This window comes from Odocoileus virginianus, chromosome 1 (assembly GCF_023699985.2).
Source record: "Odocoileus virginianus isolate 20LAN1187 ecotype Illinois chromosome 1, Ovbor_1.2, whole genome shotgun sequence".
NCBI classification, from domain to species: Eukaryota; Metazoa; Chordata; class Mammalia; order Artiodactyla; family Cervidae; genus Odocoileus; species Odocoileus virginianus.
In genome coordinates, this window is record NC_069674.1 from 96303200 (window position 1) to 96321035 (window position 17836).

Here is a 17836-nt window from a genome sequence, read left to right on the forward strand (position 1 = left end):
TTTATAAAAAGGAAAGAAAGCACTCCAGGAAGAAAAGAGAGTTGCACATACAAACTCCAGGAGAAAGGAAGATGTTCACAGCATGGTCAGAAACTCTGTATAGTGACACAGGACAGACCCGGAGGTTCATACACGTGGCAGACCCAGATCATGAAGAGACACGCACACCAGACCAAGGTTACTGGATCTTATCCTGCAAGAAGCTAAGAGCCTCAGATGTGGTCAAATAAGGCAACTGTATGCTCAGATCTGTGGCAAATGGGCTGAATGAAAGTAAGACTAGGGCGCAGAAGGCTCTTTCAGAAACGCTCTACAACAGCCCACGTGAGTGGACTGCTCACGGAACCACTGCGTGGGGAATGGGAGAGCGAGGACAGGACAGCAAAGTGAGGCAAAAACACAGGGACTTGGTGATCAGCTGGGTTGAGCATGGGTAAGAGGGAAGAAAGCAAAGATGATGCCCTGGCTTCTGACTTGAGAAGATACCCGTCTTCAAGCCAAGCCTTCTGTCAGCTTTTAATTTTGGATTCTGACCTCTTGACATTGGTCACTGTTGCTCTGCCTCATTCTCTGGCCTGAAGAATGTGCTCCTGACTCCAGAGGCAGAAATCCAGAGATGGCCGCCAGCCCCTCTGAGAGGGAAGTACCACCGCCTGTTCCTCCCCACCTTTAGCAGCCACAGCAGAGATCCAAATGATTAGGTCAAAATATAGTTATTAGGGGCCCCAGGAGTACAAGGCACTACGGATGTGTGCCTTGCACACAATGTGTTATTGCACACTGCTCTTATTTCTCTCAAGTTATGTAAGAAAGCAATACAGTGCAAAGCAAAGGTTTTGTGGTTACTCAGGTGCAAGTTTGAATTCCAGCTCCATCAAAGACTGCTTGCAGCCTATCCAATATTCATTTTCCCTTTCTTCCTTATTACTGGACCCTCATTTTGCTGAGGGTACTGAAGTACTAAACAAAAAACATCTCCCAGGGTCTCCTGCCACCAGGGATAGCCTAGTGTGTGACACAGCAGAGCTAGTAAAACTGTTAGAGACTATTTGGAAAGTTTCTGGACATAGTTATTTTTATTCTCCCTCAGCTGTCTTCCTTTTTCCAACTTCCTGGAAGTGAGGTATGATGGCTGGAGTTGCAGTAGCTACGCTGCAACTATGAGGAAAAGAACAAGACTCATAAAACATCAGCCTGGCCATACATGAGCTCCTGAAACAATGCTCCCACCACCTTCCGCCAGTCTTCTCATCACATGGGAAAAATAAAGTCCTAAATTTAAGCCACTACCTTCCATATCTCTGTGACTCTTTTCTGAGCCCAATTCCTAACTGATTCAATCCCTTCAATCCCACTTAGGTATGAGTGGGAATCATCAACCATGATTTCCTTCCAATTAAAAAGGAACTCTTACAGAGTATCTGGTATGTTAGATACTGTGTATACAGACACTGCAAAGTAAATAGTATCATCATGTTACAGCAAAGGCACTTAAAGTTCTGAAAGCCCAAGTACTTTATCAGAGGTACCATAGTGATACATGGAGAGCCAAGACTGGAGCTCCATGTCTGTCTGAGGATGAAGTTCACACCCTGGCAGCTACTGATGCTACCGCAGGGCTTCTCTGAAGCATGACTCCCAAGACAATGTCCCTCTAGGTCCTCCCACTGATACCTCACATTCCACAGGGAAACCACCTAAAGCGTATTTACAGCATGAAACAACAGTGTGTGAAGTCGGAGACCTCGGAGTGGTAAATGTGCAAGGCTGAGGGTAGCATGTGCCTAAGGCACACAGCCTGACTACAGCTGGGCAGAGCTGATCATCTGGAAAGGAGGCTCCTTTCACCTGGGGCCTCCAGTCAACAAGGACCTGAAGAAATCATGCTAAACTGGAACTCAGCATGCGAGTCTGAGGCACGGCAGAGAGAAAGTAAGGTGCCCAGTGTCACACACATCCTCACAGTTAAAAAAGCTCATGCTTTCGTCACATGTAATTTTTTAAAACAAGAGTGAGAGAATTAAAATTGGAAATTGTGTATGTCTCTTGCGCTTGCCTGGTGGCTCAGACAGTAAAGAATCTGCCTGCAATATGGGAGACCCAGGTTCGATCCCTGGGTCTGGAAGATCCCCTGCAGAAGGGAATGGCAACTCTCTCCAGTATTCTTGCCTGGAGAATTGCATGGACAGAGGGGGCTGGCAGGCTACAGTCCATGGGGTCACATATATCTTTTATATATATATATATATATATATATACACACACACATATACACACACACACACACACACACATACATACATACATATATATCTTGTAACTTGTATATCTTATAACCTATTAAAAAGCACAATTTAAATATACTTGTTTATATAAAACTAATACATAAATATACATATAAATGCATTTATTATGTTAACTCTTTCCTCTTTACAATGAATTTGAAGCAGCCAATAGAAGATTCACAATAAATTTAAGAATCATAACCAGGAAAAATAGATGAGCATGAGATAAGAAGAAAATAAAGAAAGCAGATATATATTCTATATGGTTCTAAATAATTACTAAAACTGAGCTATAAATTTAGGTCTGAGCTACCTCCTGCCAAAGCACATTGGGGAAAAAATGACTAGGTACCAAATTCACAGTGGCCATGAGAAAGAGTATTACCACCTCAGGAGAAACAAAATATTTTCTGTTAGCATAAAAGCAGTAAGAAATGAGAAGACCTAAGTGGGACTTCACAGAGGGGCAACTACAGAAGAGGGCAGACCATGTCTTGGTAATTCCTCCATAATAAATGTCACAGCGTATTCCACACAACAGTTTCTCACAGAGTTATTCAATCAGGCTGAAAAACAGCTCAGGGAAGGCAATCTGTGCTGCACTGAGGCAATGAGATAGGAATATACAGCTCTCCAATGGGCCGGCTTGATCTAGTAATAAATCCCGGAATATCTACATGAACAAAGAGACAGCATGTTCTTCAAATTATTCTCCAACCGAAACCAACTTAAGAAGTAGGATTATGCAACAGTTTACTGATTCTTTTCAGTTCAGAAGTTCTGAGAAAGTGTTCAGAAGCATTTTATTATTATGTAAATTGTACTCAGTCCGCTGGCACTGGGCTCTTAGGTATAAGACTTATATGCCAATCTTTTCTCCTTCTCCAAGGACAGAAAGGCATAAAAACGCAGAGAAAATTTGGGTTGTATTTCCCTAAAAAAAAATTATGGCTTTTTGCTTTTACATTAGGAGGCTCTAGTCCACACACTTTCTATTACATAACTAGTATTAGAGAAAATTTAGGAATTCAAACCCATAATGATTTCTTAACTAATTTAAAAGGTAATGTGTGAAAGGCATGTACCTAAGAATATGACATTCCAAAAGTGGATATTAAACAGTCCTTGAACAGGTAGAAGTTGATAACCAATTATTTAAAAAGATAGGATGAACACAGGAGTTCATTTAAAAAAAAAAAAAAAAAAAAAAAACCTGATAAACAGTAAGAAATGGGGCCTGTTAGGTCAGGTCTGGGAAAAAAATGTAAAATCTATGTAAACTTAGCTGAGTTTAGCTAAGGTGTGATTTTTTTCCCCCTGTGTATTCATGCTGGTACACTCTCATAAGCATATTCACAAGAATCCTCAGTAAGGTACAAAGTGGAATATTCAGAAAATGCCAATTAGGCCAAGTACATATCTGCAGGCCAGTTTTTCCACTGCATAAAGAGTGAGATGAAATTTATCCTTCTGAAAAAGAATCCCTAGCTGTGTGTGAAGACAACATAAATAGGGTTGTGCTTTAATTTGAACTCCCTATAGAGTGACAAGGTACGACTGTAACCTGAGCCAGAGGAGGAAAAAATAAGGACCATTTGTTACTAATTAAAAAAACAGGGGATTAGAAAAAAAGATGGCTTTGGGAAATAGGGAACAGTTGTTCTCCCAACATGGACCTCCCACCCTGCTGATTCTGTGGTTTTTAAAACTACAAAAGTGAAAACTGGAAAAATGACAAGCAAATGACTACCGACAGATAGACAGAATAGCCTCTCTGGTTTTGAAAATAATTCCTAAACTGGAGACAGCAAATCTGGTTTTCTCAGCAAAAAGCCAGCATTTCCACATTTCAGTTCCTCCTTCTAAACAGACTCAATAAAGATACATATTGGATCTGATGTAGCTCTGTGCAACGCAATTACAGGTTCCGGTTCTTTGATTCTAATTGCAATCAATTGTGAAGAATCAACAGAAGAGGCAGGCGGTTACAGTTACATAACGTTTAGCAAACGAAGACTGCTCAAGTTGAATAAATATCACTGTGGTCACTTTAAGCTTACCTTAGCTTCATCAAGTGGAGCTACAAAAGCAGCAGGTGAGCAGGTTTCTGGCAAGGAGTACTGGTGCTGGGCAACAGACTGTGTACACGAGCTGAGACACTGCGTCAAACTCCCATTGCCGGCTTCCCCACACCATATGTGCATTTTGGATGGAAGCGGGGGCACCTCTCATACACCTCACATAGTTTGGCCTTTTCTGGCTAGGATGAATGAACATAATGTTTCAGTGTGCTTGTTAACCCCAACGGAAGCCAGAAAGTACCAGAATTATGACCTCTCCATTCTAATTTTTTCCAGCAAAACTGAAACTAGGACTGAGACGTACTGGTAACAGAAACAAACAAGTCTGAAGTGATGGAAAAGATCTTCACAAACTCCAAGAAGCACGTCTCAAGCTAATTCATCTTGCCAGTGTTTTGAGCAATCAACAACCCATGCTAATCTGTCAAATATAAAAGTACAAAATTTATAGTTTTAAAGACATAATCATGAGGTATTTTAATTGTTCTTTACCAGTGGCCAAATTCATCATTTTCCCAAACACACTCTGCAAGCAAGACCAAGGATCTTGGAAATGGTTTTAGCAGTCTGACAATTTACCTGCAAGGACTTTTGGACAATTCCTTCCTAGCCAGCACAAAAGCCTGATTAATCAATACCTAAAATCTTCATTATGCAGCAGGTTTCCCCCCATCCCCCTTCCTCCCCCCTGCAATCAAAGAAGCAGTATAAAGGTTGGCATTTGGTGGCAAAATTCCAGTTCACTTTCCAAAGAGGTAAAGAGCCAGGACTTCTGGGGAGGAAAAGATCTCAGACACTGCATCTAATCCCTCGACTTCATTGACTAAGAATTGAAGTTGAAGAGAAGCTTAGCAACTTGTCCAAGATCAAACACTTGGTGAGCAGAGGAATCCAGTAAAAAATGTACTTTCTACTGTATTATATGGCCCACTAATTCAAGTGAAAACAAAGATTGGAGAGATGCGCGCTACAAAATCTTTTTCCCAAAAGGTATCTTGCATAGGAGGATAAACACATCAAAGAATTAAATTTACCATTTAAATGACATAAGCACTGCAGTAATCCAACTGTGCTTCATTTCCCAGTAAATCAAAAATTTGAAATAGTTCTATATAAGGAAAGCAAAACACAAAGATCCTCTCACTCATCCTGGATAAAATTATATTCCCAGAAACTGTTTATAAAAGGAGAAATTAATATCTTCAAACTAAGAGTTTCAGATTCATAGATACAGAGGAAAAAACAAGGTCTGTAGAGAAATACATGTTCAGACCAGTAACCCTAAGAGGGGGGAATATGACTTTATAACTGATACAATGAAATAGACAGCCAAGTAGATCAGTGAGAAAAGTTTGGGCTGTGTGATTGCCAATGATAGGTGAAAAATAACCTTTCAGTCACTCACTCTTCTCCCTGCTGGAAAGACCCCTAGGTGAGAGGACAGATGTTTGGACAAGCCATGATCAGATGTAATGCTCTGTGATCAATTAAGAGATCGTAAATAGGCCAGGCCAGGAAAGTACCTGCATATCTCCCAAAGATCATCCTCAGGAGAGCGCTCTGTAGTCTCAGCTGCCATCCAAAAAAGTTTTGTTAGGCAAAACCCTCACCATCAAACCTACTATCATTTAAAATTAAGATATATTCACAAACAGGAAAATGTGAATACTGGAGAGTGTGCTTTAACCCATTTATCTAACATTCCCAAGGCAATTACTCTTAATGTTTTTATCTGTTACATCATCTTTTCCTACAGTTTCAAATATAATTTTGCACTTCAAATTTTCTAACTGAAATGATTAAACCAAGAGTCTCTATATTTTATTGAAAACTAAAAAATATTCCATTAAGTGGACTGCCATCTTTCTGCACATACAACCTCTTGTGGATTTAAGTGTATTTTCTTAGAATCCTAAAAGTGGAATTACTGTCAAAGTATGTTAATGTCTTTATGGTTCTTGATACTTATTGCCAAAATGCTTTCAAAAATGGTTGTACCAATTTAAACTGCCTTCAATAGCAATTTCCATTGTACCTGTATTTGGATTATGAATATCTTGTAAGAATAGTTTCATAATCACCATTATAACCCCCATAATGTAAATTTATGAACTTATTAATATGTATCATGTTATACTTAAAAAATCTTAAAACCAAAATCATGATAACCAGGAGATGAATATTTGCTACTCCTGAGAATCACTCAAGTTTCCTTTTTTCTGTAGTACCCAGTCTTAATTTTTTCCTACACAGAATTCAGTCTTCAATAAAATAACCTTATACCCCTTTTTAAGGAGTGGTAACCAAAGTCTACACCACATGGAATTTACAAACTTCAAGGATATTTTCATTCATTTTAATGACTATTTAAAAAAAAGAAAAGAAAAAGAAAATTCATCCCTACAGAATCTGACGGCCTATAGCTTTGTCAAAAGACATAAAGCAAAATATAAAAACACATTAAAAAAAGAGTGAACACTTCATTAATACATGTTCATTCTATGCCTTTTTCAAAAGATCAATTTTTGTTCCCTAAATTACTAAACTATGAATTTCACATGTAACCCAACAATCTATAAAAATGCAAATAAGAAAATACAAAAACTGTGCACACTGCACTAGACTGAGATGTGTACTTCAAATGACATGAATAAACAGAGGCCCCCAAATCCTTACCTTACTCTCCAGGGATTCTACTATTATGCACTTAACGATTTTAGCAAATGTTTGTTGTTGTTACTAATCTTACTGTTTTTACAACTGCTGTCTATTAAATTCCCTGGTACAAACTGGCTGTAGGATTATTTTATGTCTTCATTAAAAAATTTATATGAAATATGCGGTAAGCTACTTTGGCTAACAGAAGTTGGGGGGATATTAGTGTCACAGTTTATTATTATAAGCAATTTTTGTGTCTTCTGTCAGTATAACCACAGTAGTATCTCAGTACCACCAGCTGATAATAATCTTTATAAATCCTACTTTGCAGCTATACCATCTGTTAGTTATTATTTTATATGTGTCTCCATATGCATATGTGAATTAGTTGTCACTCAAGACAAACACACAAATGGAGCTGTGGTTTTGTGGGGACTTTTTTATTGGCTTGTTTTTGTATTTTGTTATCTTTAGGTTAGTGAACTAAATAAATAAACATATTCCTCAGTCTTGGAGACCAAAATGAAATGCAAATTTCAGTTATAGAAATACAGACTTCCAGTTATAAGTCATGAGGATGTAATGTATCGCATGGGGGGTACAGTCAATAATACTGTATTAACTTTGCAGTGACAGATGGTAACTAGACTTATTGAGGTGATCGTTTTGCAATGCAAACAAATGTTGAAGCACTATGTTGTACACATGAAACTAACATAATATTGCATGTCAAATGTACTTCAATAAAAGAGGATAAAAAAGGCAAATTAAAAAATAATTTTTGTAGGACAAACAAAGTTCAACAAACGCAATCTGAAAGTATCTTCTAAAACTGATTTAAATTAATAGTCACCAGAATTGATGCAATTCTATTTAAAAAACTGATATTTATATATTCACAGCTCTTGGAATATACCTACAGACCAAAAAATAATCAGTAGTAAATCAGTAACTAATATTGTTCTAGTTTTCACAATATAAAACACTTTCCACAACTGAAGATTAGAAAAGAATGACTAATTACTTACTTATATTGTTAATTCCTTGCAGAGATGAATCATGACAGAAATTCAAAACCAGTTTCCCCATTAATCTCTGGGTTTATCCCCCTGAGCTGTAAATAACCAGGCTCCTACAGTAGCAGAAAACAGTAAGTTGTTGCTATGTCATTACAACTCACTACCAAAATTTACCCAGCAAGGCAACTACAAAAAAAAAGGAACAGAAGGAGGCAGATAAACTTCCAACTGGATAATTAGTTCCAAATTATCACTTTTTCCTCAAGTAGTACAGTCTCATGACTTGATTTTAATAAGCTCAAATACGGGTTTACAGGAGCTTATATGCTACGCACGGAAAACATGTGAATTCTGTAAAGAGTTACTAACGGGAATTAAGACTCAGACTAAAGCACAGCCTGGGAGAAACCACATTTGATAACGAGATAGTTCATTGTCTCCTTGAGTTATCCTGCTTTAGGGAACGATACTTTAGGATTATATTCAGGGAAAGCTAAAGTACAAACAGTAGTAAATAAAGTTATAATTAAGAGAAACCTAAAATATTTACAGAGGGGGAGTAAAGAAGAGACAAACATACTTGAGAAAATATGATTTCCTGGAATGAATGCTACATTATTTTCAGTTTCATGAAGTAAAAAAATCCCACTAATTATTTAACACAAATAAACATGCTGCTTCTCATAGAATCTTTTGCGCATTAAAATAAGTCCTACTCCAACTTTGTAAAATGCAGCTTATTTGATGCCCAAACCAGATCTCCTTTTTTCAAAAGTACTTCATCTAGAATTTCCATGATGTCTGTGGGAAAGCTGTACTTGGAGAGACAACACAGTTTTTGAAGTATACTTGGGCTATAAAGTGTAAGGGAAAATAACACAGACTACTTAACAAAATATTATAACTGCCATTAAAACTACAGTATAGCATAGGCCAAGTTCCATTTGTTTTTTTTTTTAAATACTTTATTATCTGTCACTGAGATCCATGTGTGGAAAGTAGTTTCATACCATGATTTGCTCCTGTATGTCTAAAATGTTAATGAGGAATTTCATTTCACAGGAATTTATGTTAATATATAAAATTGCATAAATTGTAAAAAAAAAAATTTTTTTCATAGTTCAAAGCTCACCTAATACATGAAGCCTTTCTTGATTCTCACTAATGATATTTCTTCCTCCACTGAAATCTCAGTTTAATTTGTAGTTAAGGAGTTTAAGAAATGTGTTTATTCCACCTGTTATTATAATGACTTGTGGAGTTGTCTGATGTTCATGAATAGATTGAGAATGTAAGTAAGAATCATGAAGTCTTACATACCTTTATATCCTCTTTGCCCCATGTCCAACCAAATTCCTTGAAAATAGTAGTATCTATGTGCTTATTTGAATTCACAGAAAAAATTCATTTGGGGATACTAAAATCTACCTTCTGCAAAGGGTTCTTAGAAAAGCAACGTATATTTTGGTAACTAAGAGTGTTATTTTTAAGTTCTAGGGAACCCATACAAACTGATCAAACATGTTTTCCTTATAAATAATATTTCAACATTTGTTGTATAGCCATTAAAAAAGAAATTAATGAAAATCTTTCTGCTAGGTACAATAGTTACATTTTAATCAGATGTGTATCTTTCAAAAACCCAACTGAAATCATAATACTTCATTCTGCTAATGTATTGAATGTCAAAAATAATCTAAGTTAACAGATTTATGGTAACTCCTAGGGCTTCCCCGGTGGCGCCAGTGGTAAAGAATCCACCTGCCAATTCAGGAGACACAAGAGATGTGGGTTTGATCTCTGGGTTGGGAAAATCCTCTGGAGGAGGGCATGGCAACCCACTCCAGTACCCTTGCCTGGAGAATCCCACGGACAGAGAAGCCTGTGGGCTACAGTCCATGGGGTCGCAAAGAGTTGGACACAACTGAGCGACTGAGTTCACACAGTGGGTAGTCAGTGGGCTTGAAGTCAAGGAGTGACGTGATCTGATGCAATTTCTGCCTGCTGTGAAGAGAACAGACTTAAGGGGGAAGAATGGAGACAGAGAGTCCAGGTGAAATTGGTGGCTTAGGATTCTAGCAGTGCCTGCATTGAGAAGTGGTTAGAGTCTGGATGTGTGGGGAAGCGGAGGAGATAGCACTTACTGGTGGAAATGCATGTAGAGTGTGAGGGAACAGGAGCCAGGGGTACCTGAGGGGTGTGATTCTAAACCACTCTTCAGAGGGTGATGCTATTTAACACTGATGGTGAAAAAGAGCAGAGAGAAGCCTTGGGGTGGTAGGGCCAGGGATCAATAGTTCTTTGCTCAAGTAAAGGCTGAACTGTTTAGAAACTTATAAGTGAAGTAGCTCCAATAATGAGCTAGTTTCAAATCTCAGAGGATCTATTCTCAAAAGCTTCTTTCCTTCAAAATTAATCTTGGAATTCTTCCTATCAATAAACTGACTTTTAAAAATAATTGAGTTAGGCAGACATTTCCACTGAATCACATACATACCTAAGCAGTAAAACTGAAGTCATCAATGGATGATTTCTACACAATTTTGGTGGTTCTTTCCTAAAGCTCAAATACATCAACCTTTATTTCCTATCAAAGATGCTACTACCTAAGGTGGAAGGGAGATCTGAAAGGGAGGGGACATATATATACATAAAACTGATTCACTTCACTTGTATAACAGAAACTAACTCGATTAACCCCCGATTAAAAAAACAAAAAAGATGTTACTTATGTTCAGTATTCACTAAATATCTGAGTAAATAAAGAGATCACGATGCTTTGACATATATAGTGCAGATTTTTCTTTGTCGTTGTATCTTTTTTTTTCCACCACTATATACTCAGCCCCTTGCACAGAGCATTGAACACAGTCATTGCTTAATGAATACCAGTTGCATGCATTAATAGAAAAAAAAAATGCAGTTTTATTGGAAATATGGCTCTTTTCTTTTTCTACATCAATTTTGCTTCCCAAGTAACTGCTTTTAAGTTTCTCTCTTGATTATAAAATATTTACTCACTGTAGAAAATCTAAACCTCAAAACCTCTCTTCTTAAGATGAATATTACTCTCTACTTATAACTCATGATTGTGTTCATTCATTTAACAAATACTTTTGAATTCCTTTTCTGTGCTAGGCTTTGTGGATACAGTGATGAATCAAACAGGCCAGGTACCCTGACCTCACTCCAATTGTATGCAATACCCTCACTTTTTACAAAAAGTAGAGGTGTGTCACCATGCAGAAAGTTTCAAAATCCATGGATATCTCTTCCATTCCAATAGTTACTGTTCTCCCAGTCTTAAAAATGATTCTTTCAGTGATTCAATAAGGTCAGCATGTTTCCACACAGAGTATGAAAGGAAGTGAACTACACTCTCAAGTACTCAGAAGGAGCAAATAATTTTCTCACGTAGAAAAAGAATAAAAACTCTAGTCTTTTTACTGAACAATGTCAAGGCGTGTACTGTGGTGGTGGAAATGCTAATGTAAGACAGTTCTGAAGAGGTTATTTTCAAACCTTTCTCTATAGGTTCATATATTACCTATTTATTCAAACGTATTAGAAAAGACTCACTCAAGAAAAATAATTCAAGTGTTTTAACTTCGGTGCTCTATGCCTCTGTTTCCAACGGGAAGCTTTCATTACCGGCACTAGGAAGAGCTCAGTACTTGGGAAGCTACTCCTGCCCACCCCACCTTGATTTCTGGCAGCTCAGCCGTTCTCCTGCTACTTCGGCACCTGTCTGCATGGCCAGAAAGGAAGTGACTGTTTTCCCTCAGAGGACTAGATTACCACAGAGACTTGCTTGGATTTACCCCAAAAGGACTCACTGAGCTTCACTCACCTCCAAAGGCTGGTCGTCTTCTCCATCTGAAGTTTTGCCTCTTGCTGGCACTCTTTGTTCATGTGCTGTATCTCCTATTAGACAAAGAAAAAAACCCAAAACTTTATCATGTCATTGCGGCCAAACTGTCTACTACTTACCTGAAATACCTTCCGTTATTAAACAATGAGCGCTGGAGAGGGTGTGCAGAGAAGGGAACCCTCTTGCACTGTGGTGGGCATGCAAATCGGTGCAGCTACTGTGGAGAAGAGTATGGAGGTTCCTTAAAAAAGCCTAGGGTAAAACTACCACATGACCCAGCAGCGCCCCTCCTGGGCGTATATCCCGAGAAACCCACAGCTCAAAAAGACACGCGTACCCCAGAGTTCACTGCAGCACTATCCACAACAGCCAGGACAGGGGAGCAGCCTTGCCGTCCATCAGCAGATGAGCAGATGAAGAAGCTGTGGTGCACGCACACAACGGAATGTCACTCAGCCATAAAAAGGCCTGTTATACAGAGTGAAGGAAGTCAGAAAGAGAACAGCAAGTACTGCATATTAACACACATATATGAAATCTAGAAAAACGGTACTGATGAACCGCTTTGCAGGGCAGGAATGGAGACACAGACATAGAGAACAGACTTGCGGACACAGCGGGAGAAGGAGACGAACTGAAAGAGTGGTAGATGAACTGAAAGAGTGGTACTGAAATATACTCAATACCACGTGTAAAACAGCTAGTGGGAAGCAGCAGTATAACTCAGGCAGCTCAACCTGATGCTCCGTGATGACCTAGAGGGGTGGGATGGGGATGGGGGGGAGGGAGGCTTGTGAGGGAGGGGGTGTATGTTTACTTATGGTGGATTCATCTTACTGTACAGCAGGAACCAACACAATATTGTAAAGCAATTATCCTCCAATTAAAAAGAAATTTAAAATAAAGAATTTATAGGTAAACAGGTACATAGGATTTTCACTGAAGGACTAATTTTAATAGAAGAATATTGGACATTTTTATTATAATTAAATACAGAATGAAACTTTTTCCAATAACCCAGAAAATGAGATTTAAATAAAATTTTGTTTGATGTCCCAAAGAAAATGAAATATCTTCTGTTATTGTATGTTCACACTGTGGAGTAAGCAAGTTAATATTTAAGAATAGTAATTTTATATAGGTCATAAAAATCATAAATACAGAGACATACAATCTAAACCAGAAATGTGTCCTGCTTTATACAGGTTTACTCTGGAAAAATCAAGTGAATTTATATTTTGTAAATCAAGTCATATTTCAAGTAAACTAGGAAAGCTTATAACTTAAAGAGATAAAGCAAATTACTTTCAAACATTAGACATCTTTCTAACATGAATAACCGTCCTCTAAATGTGTCTTTTAAGAAGTTTTACTCTTTATAAGTGTTTATTTGTGTCTCTGTAGATCTACTTCAGACTGTATGTTTGTATGTAATAATTAACCATATGTCAAACCATTTTTACAACAGGAAAGAACAATGAACAAATTCATAGATTAGCATTCAGTTAATGGCCTAATCCTAAAGGTGGTGCCTGGGAGGGTTATATTACTAAACCAAGCTGGTGACTAGGCTGCCTCTGAGGACATAGGACAGACAGAAATATAGTTAGGTCAGTACAAGCATAATTTCATGTATTAATAGTCTATGTTAATTTATTGACTAACACCAGTCATCTGTGATTAACACATGGTAGGTAAAGAAACAATGAGTCTACTTGTTAAAAGCATAATGAGAAGTTAATCTAGTATCTGCTCTTCCCATAAAGTTAGGCCAGCCCAGGAATGTCCACAAGACGGAAGATTACAAAATCCACACACGATGACTTGGCTGACACTAAAGGTTAGGAATTTGTTAACATAGGGAAGATCACAGGCTTCACTGGAGGTAATAAAGTGTGGAAGTCTGGGCTGGGCTTAACTTTTCCACAGTGAAACACAGAAGTTTACCAATGGCTATAATCAAGAAAGGGCCCTGTAAAATGTTAAAGAATTTAATAAAATTCTGTTAAATTCTAAAACAATTAAGAATTAAGTTGGTAGTTTATTGACATAAGATAAAGTAAATCACTAAATGTTTAAAATCCAAGCACGTCATGCATAGTCCAGCCTACAAACTGTGTTCTCAGCTGAGTAAGGCATTCATACTGTTGGTCAGAACCCAGCATATGGTAGGCGTTTCATAAATACTAGCTGAGTAAATTAGTGAACTTCTGTCTAGAGTTTCCAGTCTATAAAACTGTGATAATACTGTGCGTGTGTGCTGAGTCACACGGTCGGGGCCAACTCTGCAACCCCACGGACTACAGCCCACCAGGCTCCTCTGTCCGTGAATACTAGAGTGGGTTTCCATTTCCTCCTCCAGGGAATTTCCTGACTCAGGGATCAAACCCACATCTCCTTCACTGATAGGCAGATTCTTTACCACTAAGCCACCTGGGAAGCCCGTGACAATATTAACTAGTATGTAATACAAGCTTTATTTGAACATACAATTAAGTCTTTTTCTCTAAAACATATCTGTGAAACTTAAAAAGCAAATTGATTACATACCATTCTGATATATTGTTACTAGTGGTTGGTAATTGGGGCATAACTTGTTAGATTTTTAAAAGTCAATGATTTTTAAAAAATCATGCTGAAACAAAAGCATCAGGAACTTAAATTACATCTATAGGATAATAGAGTTAATAGTCATTACATGAAAAATTATGTCTGCTTACTTTTATTACTAGAATGTAGAACAATTTTGATTGATTTTTTAAAAGTTATTATCTAAACTGCCCATTTATTTACACATCGGGAAGAGTCTCATTCTCAGAAATCCACCTTCTCTTAGAAAGTTAGGGATAAGCGAATCAACCCCCAGTTCATGGATGGCAAAACCAACCCACGAGTTGCTTAGTTTGCTTGGGTAGAGAGAATGAGACCACTGAGGCCCCAGCAGCACAGGCAGCCAGGGTGATGCACGCCTCCGCACACGGAGTCAGGTGTGTCTAATAACTCACATGCCTCGGGCTGAGAAGAAAGTATGTGTCATCCAACATGAAAGGTCATTTACTCAAGAAAGTGTTTTTTTTAACCTTTAAAATGATTATAGGGCCGTCCGCTAGCCACACAAACACTGTATTTGGGTGAAATCATTCAAGTCTGTGCTTTCTTTGCCAACTTCTGATTTCAAGTAAGTATGTGTGCCACACCTTTCCTTCGTGTCTGCATTTACGTGTGGCTGCTGGGTCTTCGTGGCTGTGTGTGGGGGCTCTCTCGAGCTGCGGCGGGCAGGGGCTGCCCCCCGGCTGGGGTGCGTGGCCTCTCACCGCAGTGGCTCCTCTTGCAGAGTGCAGGCTCGGTAGTTGGCGTGTGGGCTCGGTTGCCCTGGGGTATGTGGAGCCTTAGTTCCCGGAGTCAGGGACTGAACCCACATCCCCTGCACTGGCAAGCGGATTCTTAACCACTGGGCCAGCAGGGACACCCCAGGCTTTCTCACCACCTCCCTACTGCTCGAATAGCCAGAAAGGCTGTCAGCCAGTGTTCCTGACACCACACAACACATCTGCCTGGAAGCAACTGTACAGTCACTGGTTACTGAAATGCCATATTTGGTGATGACTCAAGACAATAACTGGTTACCAGGAAAAATGCGACCTGCAAGGTTATTCTCTATAAACAAAGGTGCAAAATGAAAACTATACAAACAGCAAACAGAAAAGAACAGGTCACAGTGAAAAAGAACTATTTTCCTCTCACTGAAGAATTATTTTATCACGGTAAAAATTCAATTAGTTTCTCTAACTTGTTATAACCCAGATGAAAGTTAAGACACTTCAACAATAAAAATAAAGATGCATGTGATGAATGTGAAATGATGCTTCAGTTTTCAGATAAGAGTGAGTTCTAATTTATGTGCTGTATAGATTGAATAGGGCTTCCCAGGTGGCTCAGTGGTAAAGAATCTATGTGCCAATGTAGGAGATGCAGGTTTGGTCCCTGGATCAGGAAGCTCCCCTGGAAAAGGAAACAGCAACCCACTCCAGTACTCTTGCCTGGAAAACACCATGGACAGAGAAAGGAGCCTAGCGGGTTCATAGGATCGCAGAGTGTCAGACATGACTGACTGACTGAGCATGCACCCATAGATTCAAAACTTTCATTTGCAACTCAACTATTGAAAAGGAAGGAAAAAGACAACAAAAACAGACTCAAACTATTACATGTAGAATGGATAAACGCCAAGGTCCTACTGTATAGCACAGGGAACTATATCCAATCTCCTGGGATAAGCCATAATGGAAAAGAATATTGAAACAGAATGTGTATATGTATATAACTGAGTCACTTTTCTGTACGGCAGAGATTGGCACAATACTGTAAGGCAACTATACTTCAATTTTTAAAAAAGAAGAAATTTCACATCACTAATATGTCATAGTCTTATTTATATAACACCACAATAGATTCTCATCCCCACTTCCCTCCCCCATGACTTACTGTGTGGGCTTCCCTGACGGCGCAGACCTACAGTACAAGAGACCCAGGTTCGATCCCTGAGTCAGGAAGACTCCCCTGGAGAAGGGAATGGCTACCCACTCCAGTATTCTTGTCTGGATAATTCCACAGACAGAGGAGCCTGGCAATTTAAACGAGACAGGCTTCATACATATTAATGAAGCTCTTTCAGAACTTAAAGGACTGAAGTGAAATTTCATGTGTATTTCAGACTAGTGAGGCTAGACAGGAAACATTTTAGGCTTCTCTGTCAAAACTTCTGGAGTCTACCATTATAGCTGGGAATGGCCACAGATATATGGACTGTGGAGTGGAGCTGTGCTTCAATGAAACTTTACTTACAAAAGTGGGTTGAGTCAGGCTGTAGTTTCCAGATCTCTATTTTAGATCCTACCTCTTCTAGGATAAAAAGCTGAATTATGCTATATAAGGAGATGAGAAAGGACTGGTGATCAGCATGTCTTCATGATCTCATTCTACTGGGTGACCCGGGTGGAGGGAGAGGAGAAAAGTGATGAAGAATGAGCACTCGGTACAAGGGGAAAGGAGAGGAGATGCCTCCAGTGATGCCAGGGGAACCTGACTGCCTCTCGGGACCACCCAGGAGACTTCTTTCGGGGAGGGGTGGTGGGTGAGTCAGGGAGCACCCTCACTCTTTAGGCCTCCTTCAATGTGGAGGAAACCCTGGTTACTAACATTCACCCCAGCCTCCCCCTCCATTCTCCAGTCACTGGGTTGGTGATGGGGGGTTCTTCCTGGCCCGACTCCCCTCCCCACTCCCCTCTGCTTCGACCCTGCACAAGGGGCCCTCCCACTGGAGCAGGCCCGCCCCAGCCCAGCATACTCTGCAACAGGGTGGAGTTCCACCTAACGGGGTTCAGAACAGGAAACCCATTTGCTTCTTGACAGAAGCCACGTTCTTCAACACCAGCTTTACAGGCAATAAAGATGAGAATTTGTTCTTCATCTCTATTTTTTTAACTAAATTGTTCAGATCTTATCTGGGTCAGGAGGCTGTTATTACTGGAACACCCTAGAATCCAACAGGACAGGGAATGGCCTGGTGTAGACAGCACTGGAACCTGCCTACAGATGAAAAACTGTGAACACAGAAATCTGTTTTCTTTCTTTCCTTCTATTAGAGAGGAATTATCTAGAGCTTCATATCTGAGAATGCAGTCTTCAAAACACTAGTTTCAAGGGGTTCCCATGGAAAAAATAGCTCTGTGGTCAAAAGTATGAGGAAAAACCTACACAATGCATTCCCTCCCGATTGATTTTCAATGTACTTTGACATAGTAAAGGCTCTGAAAAATTCAGTAAAGAAACTAAAAAGAAATTTTCACCATGTTTTTGACTAGAAAGCCACTTTATTCACTCTATTAAAATCTTGCAGAGTGTCACACTACAGGGAACGCT

At 39.1% G+C, this 17836-nt stretch overlaps 1 protein-coding gene and 1 long non-coding RNA gene across 8 annotated transcripts in view; one reads left to right on the forward strand and one right to left on the reverse strand.

Annotated features, from left to right (window-relative positions):
- Window positions 1–17836, forward strand: part of LOC139036194 (uncharacterized) — a 192251-nt gene that overhangs the window by 162181 nt on the left and 12234 nt on the right. Inside the window, exon 3 of one of the 2 annotated variants that reach the window (XR_011488907.1) lies at window positions 4643–10826. The exons of the other annotated variant lie outside the window; for it this stretch is intronic. This is a non-coding gene — a long non-coding RNA (uncharacterized lncRNA). Of the gene's footprint in view, window positions 1–4642; window positions 10827–17836 lie in introns of those variants that run through there. 2 annotated transcript variants of the gene reach the window in all.
- Window positions 1–17836, reverse strand: part of UMAD1 (UBAP1-MVB12-associated (UMA) domain containing 1) — a 251639-nt gene that overhangs the window by 62615 nt on the left and 171188 nt on the right. For 4 of the 6 annotated variants that reach the window (XM_070471111.1, XM_070471112.1, XM_070471113.1 and 1 more), the window contains exon 3: window positions 11894–11967. In XM_070471111.1, the coding sequence (XP_070327212.1) occupies window positions 11894–11967 (74 nt within the window). Of the gene's footprint in view, window positions 1–4345; window positions 4546–8052; window positions 8142–11893; window positions 11971–17836 lie in introns of those variants that run through there. The other 2 variants (XM_070471115.1, XM_070471114.1) reach the window with 2 other exon arrangements.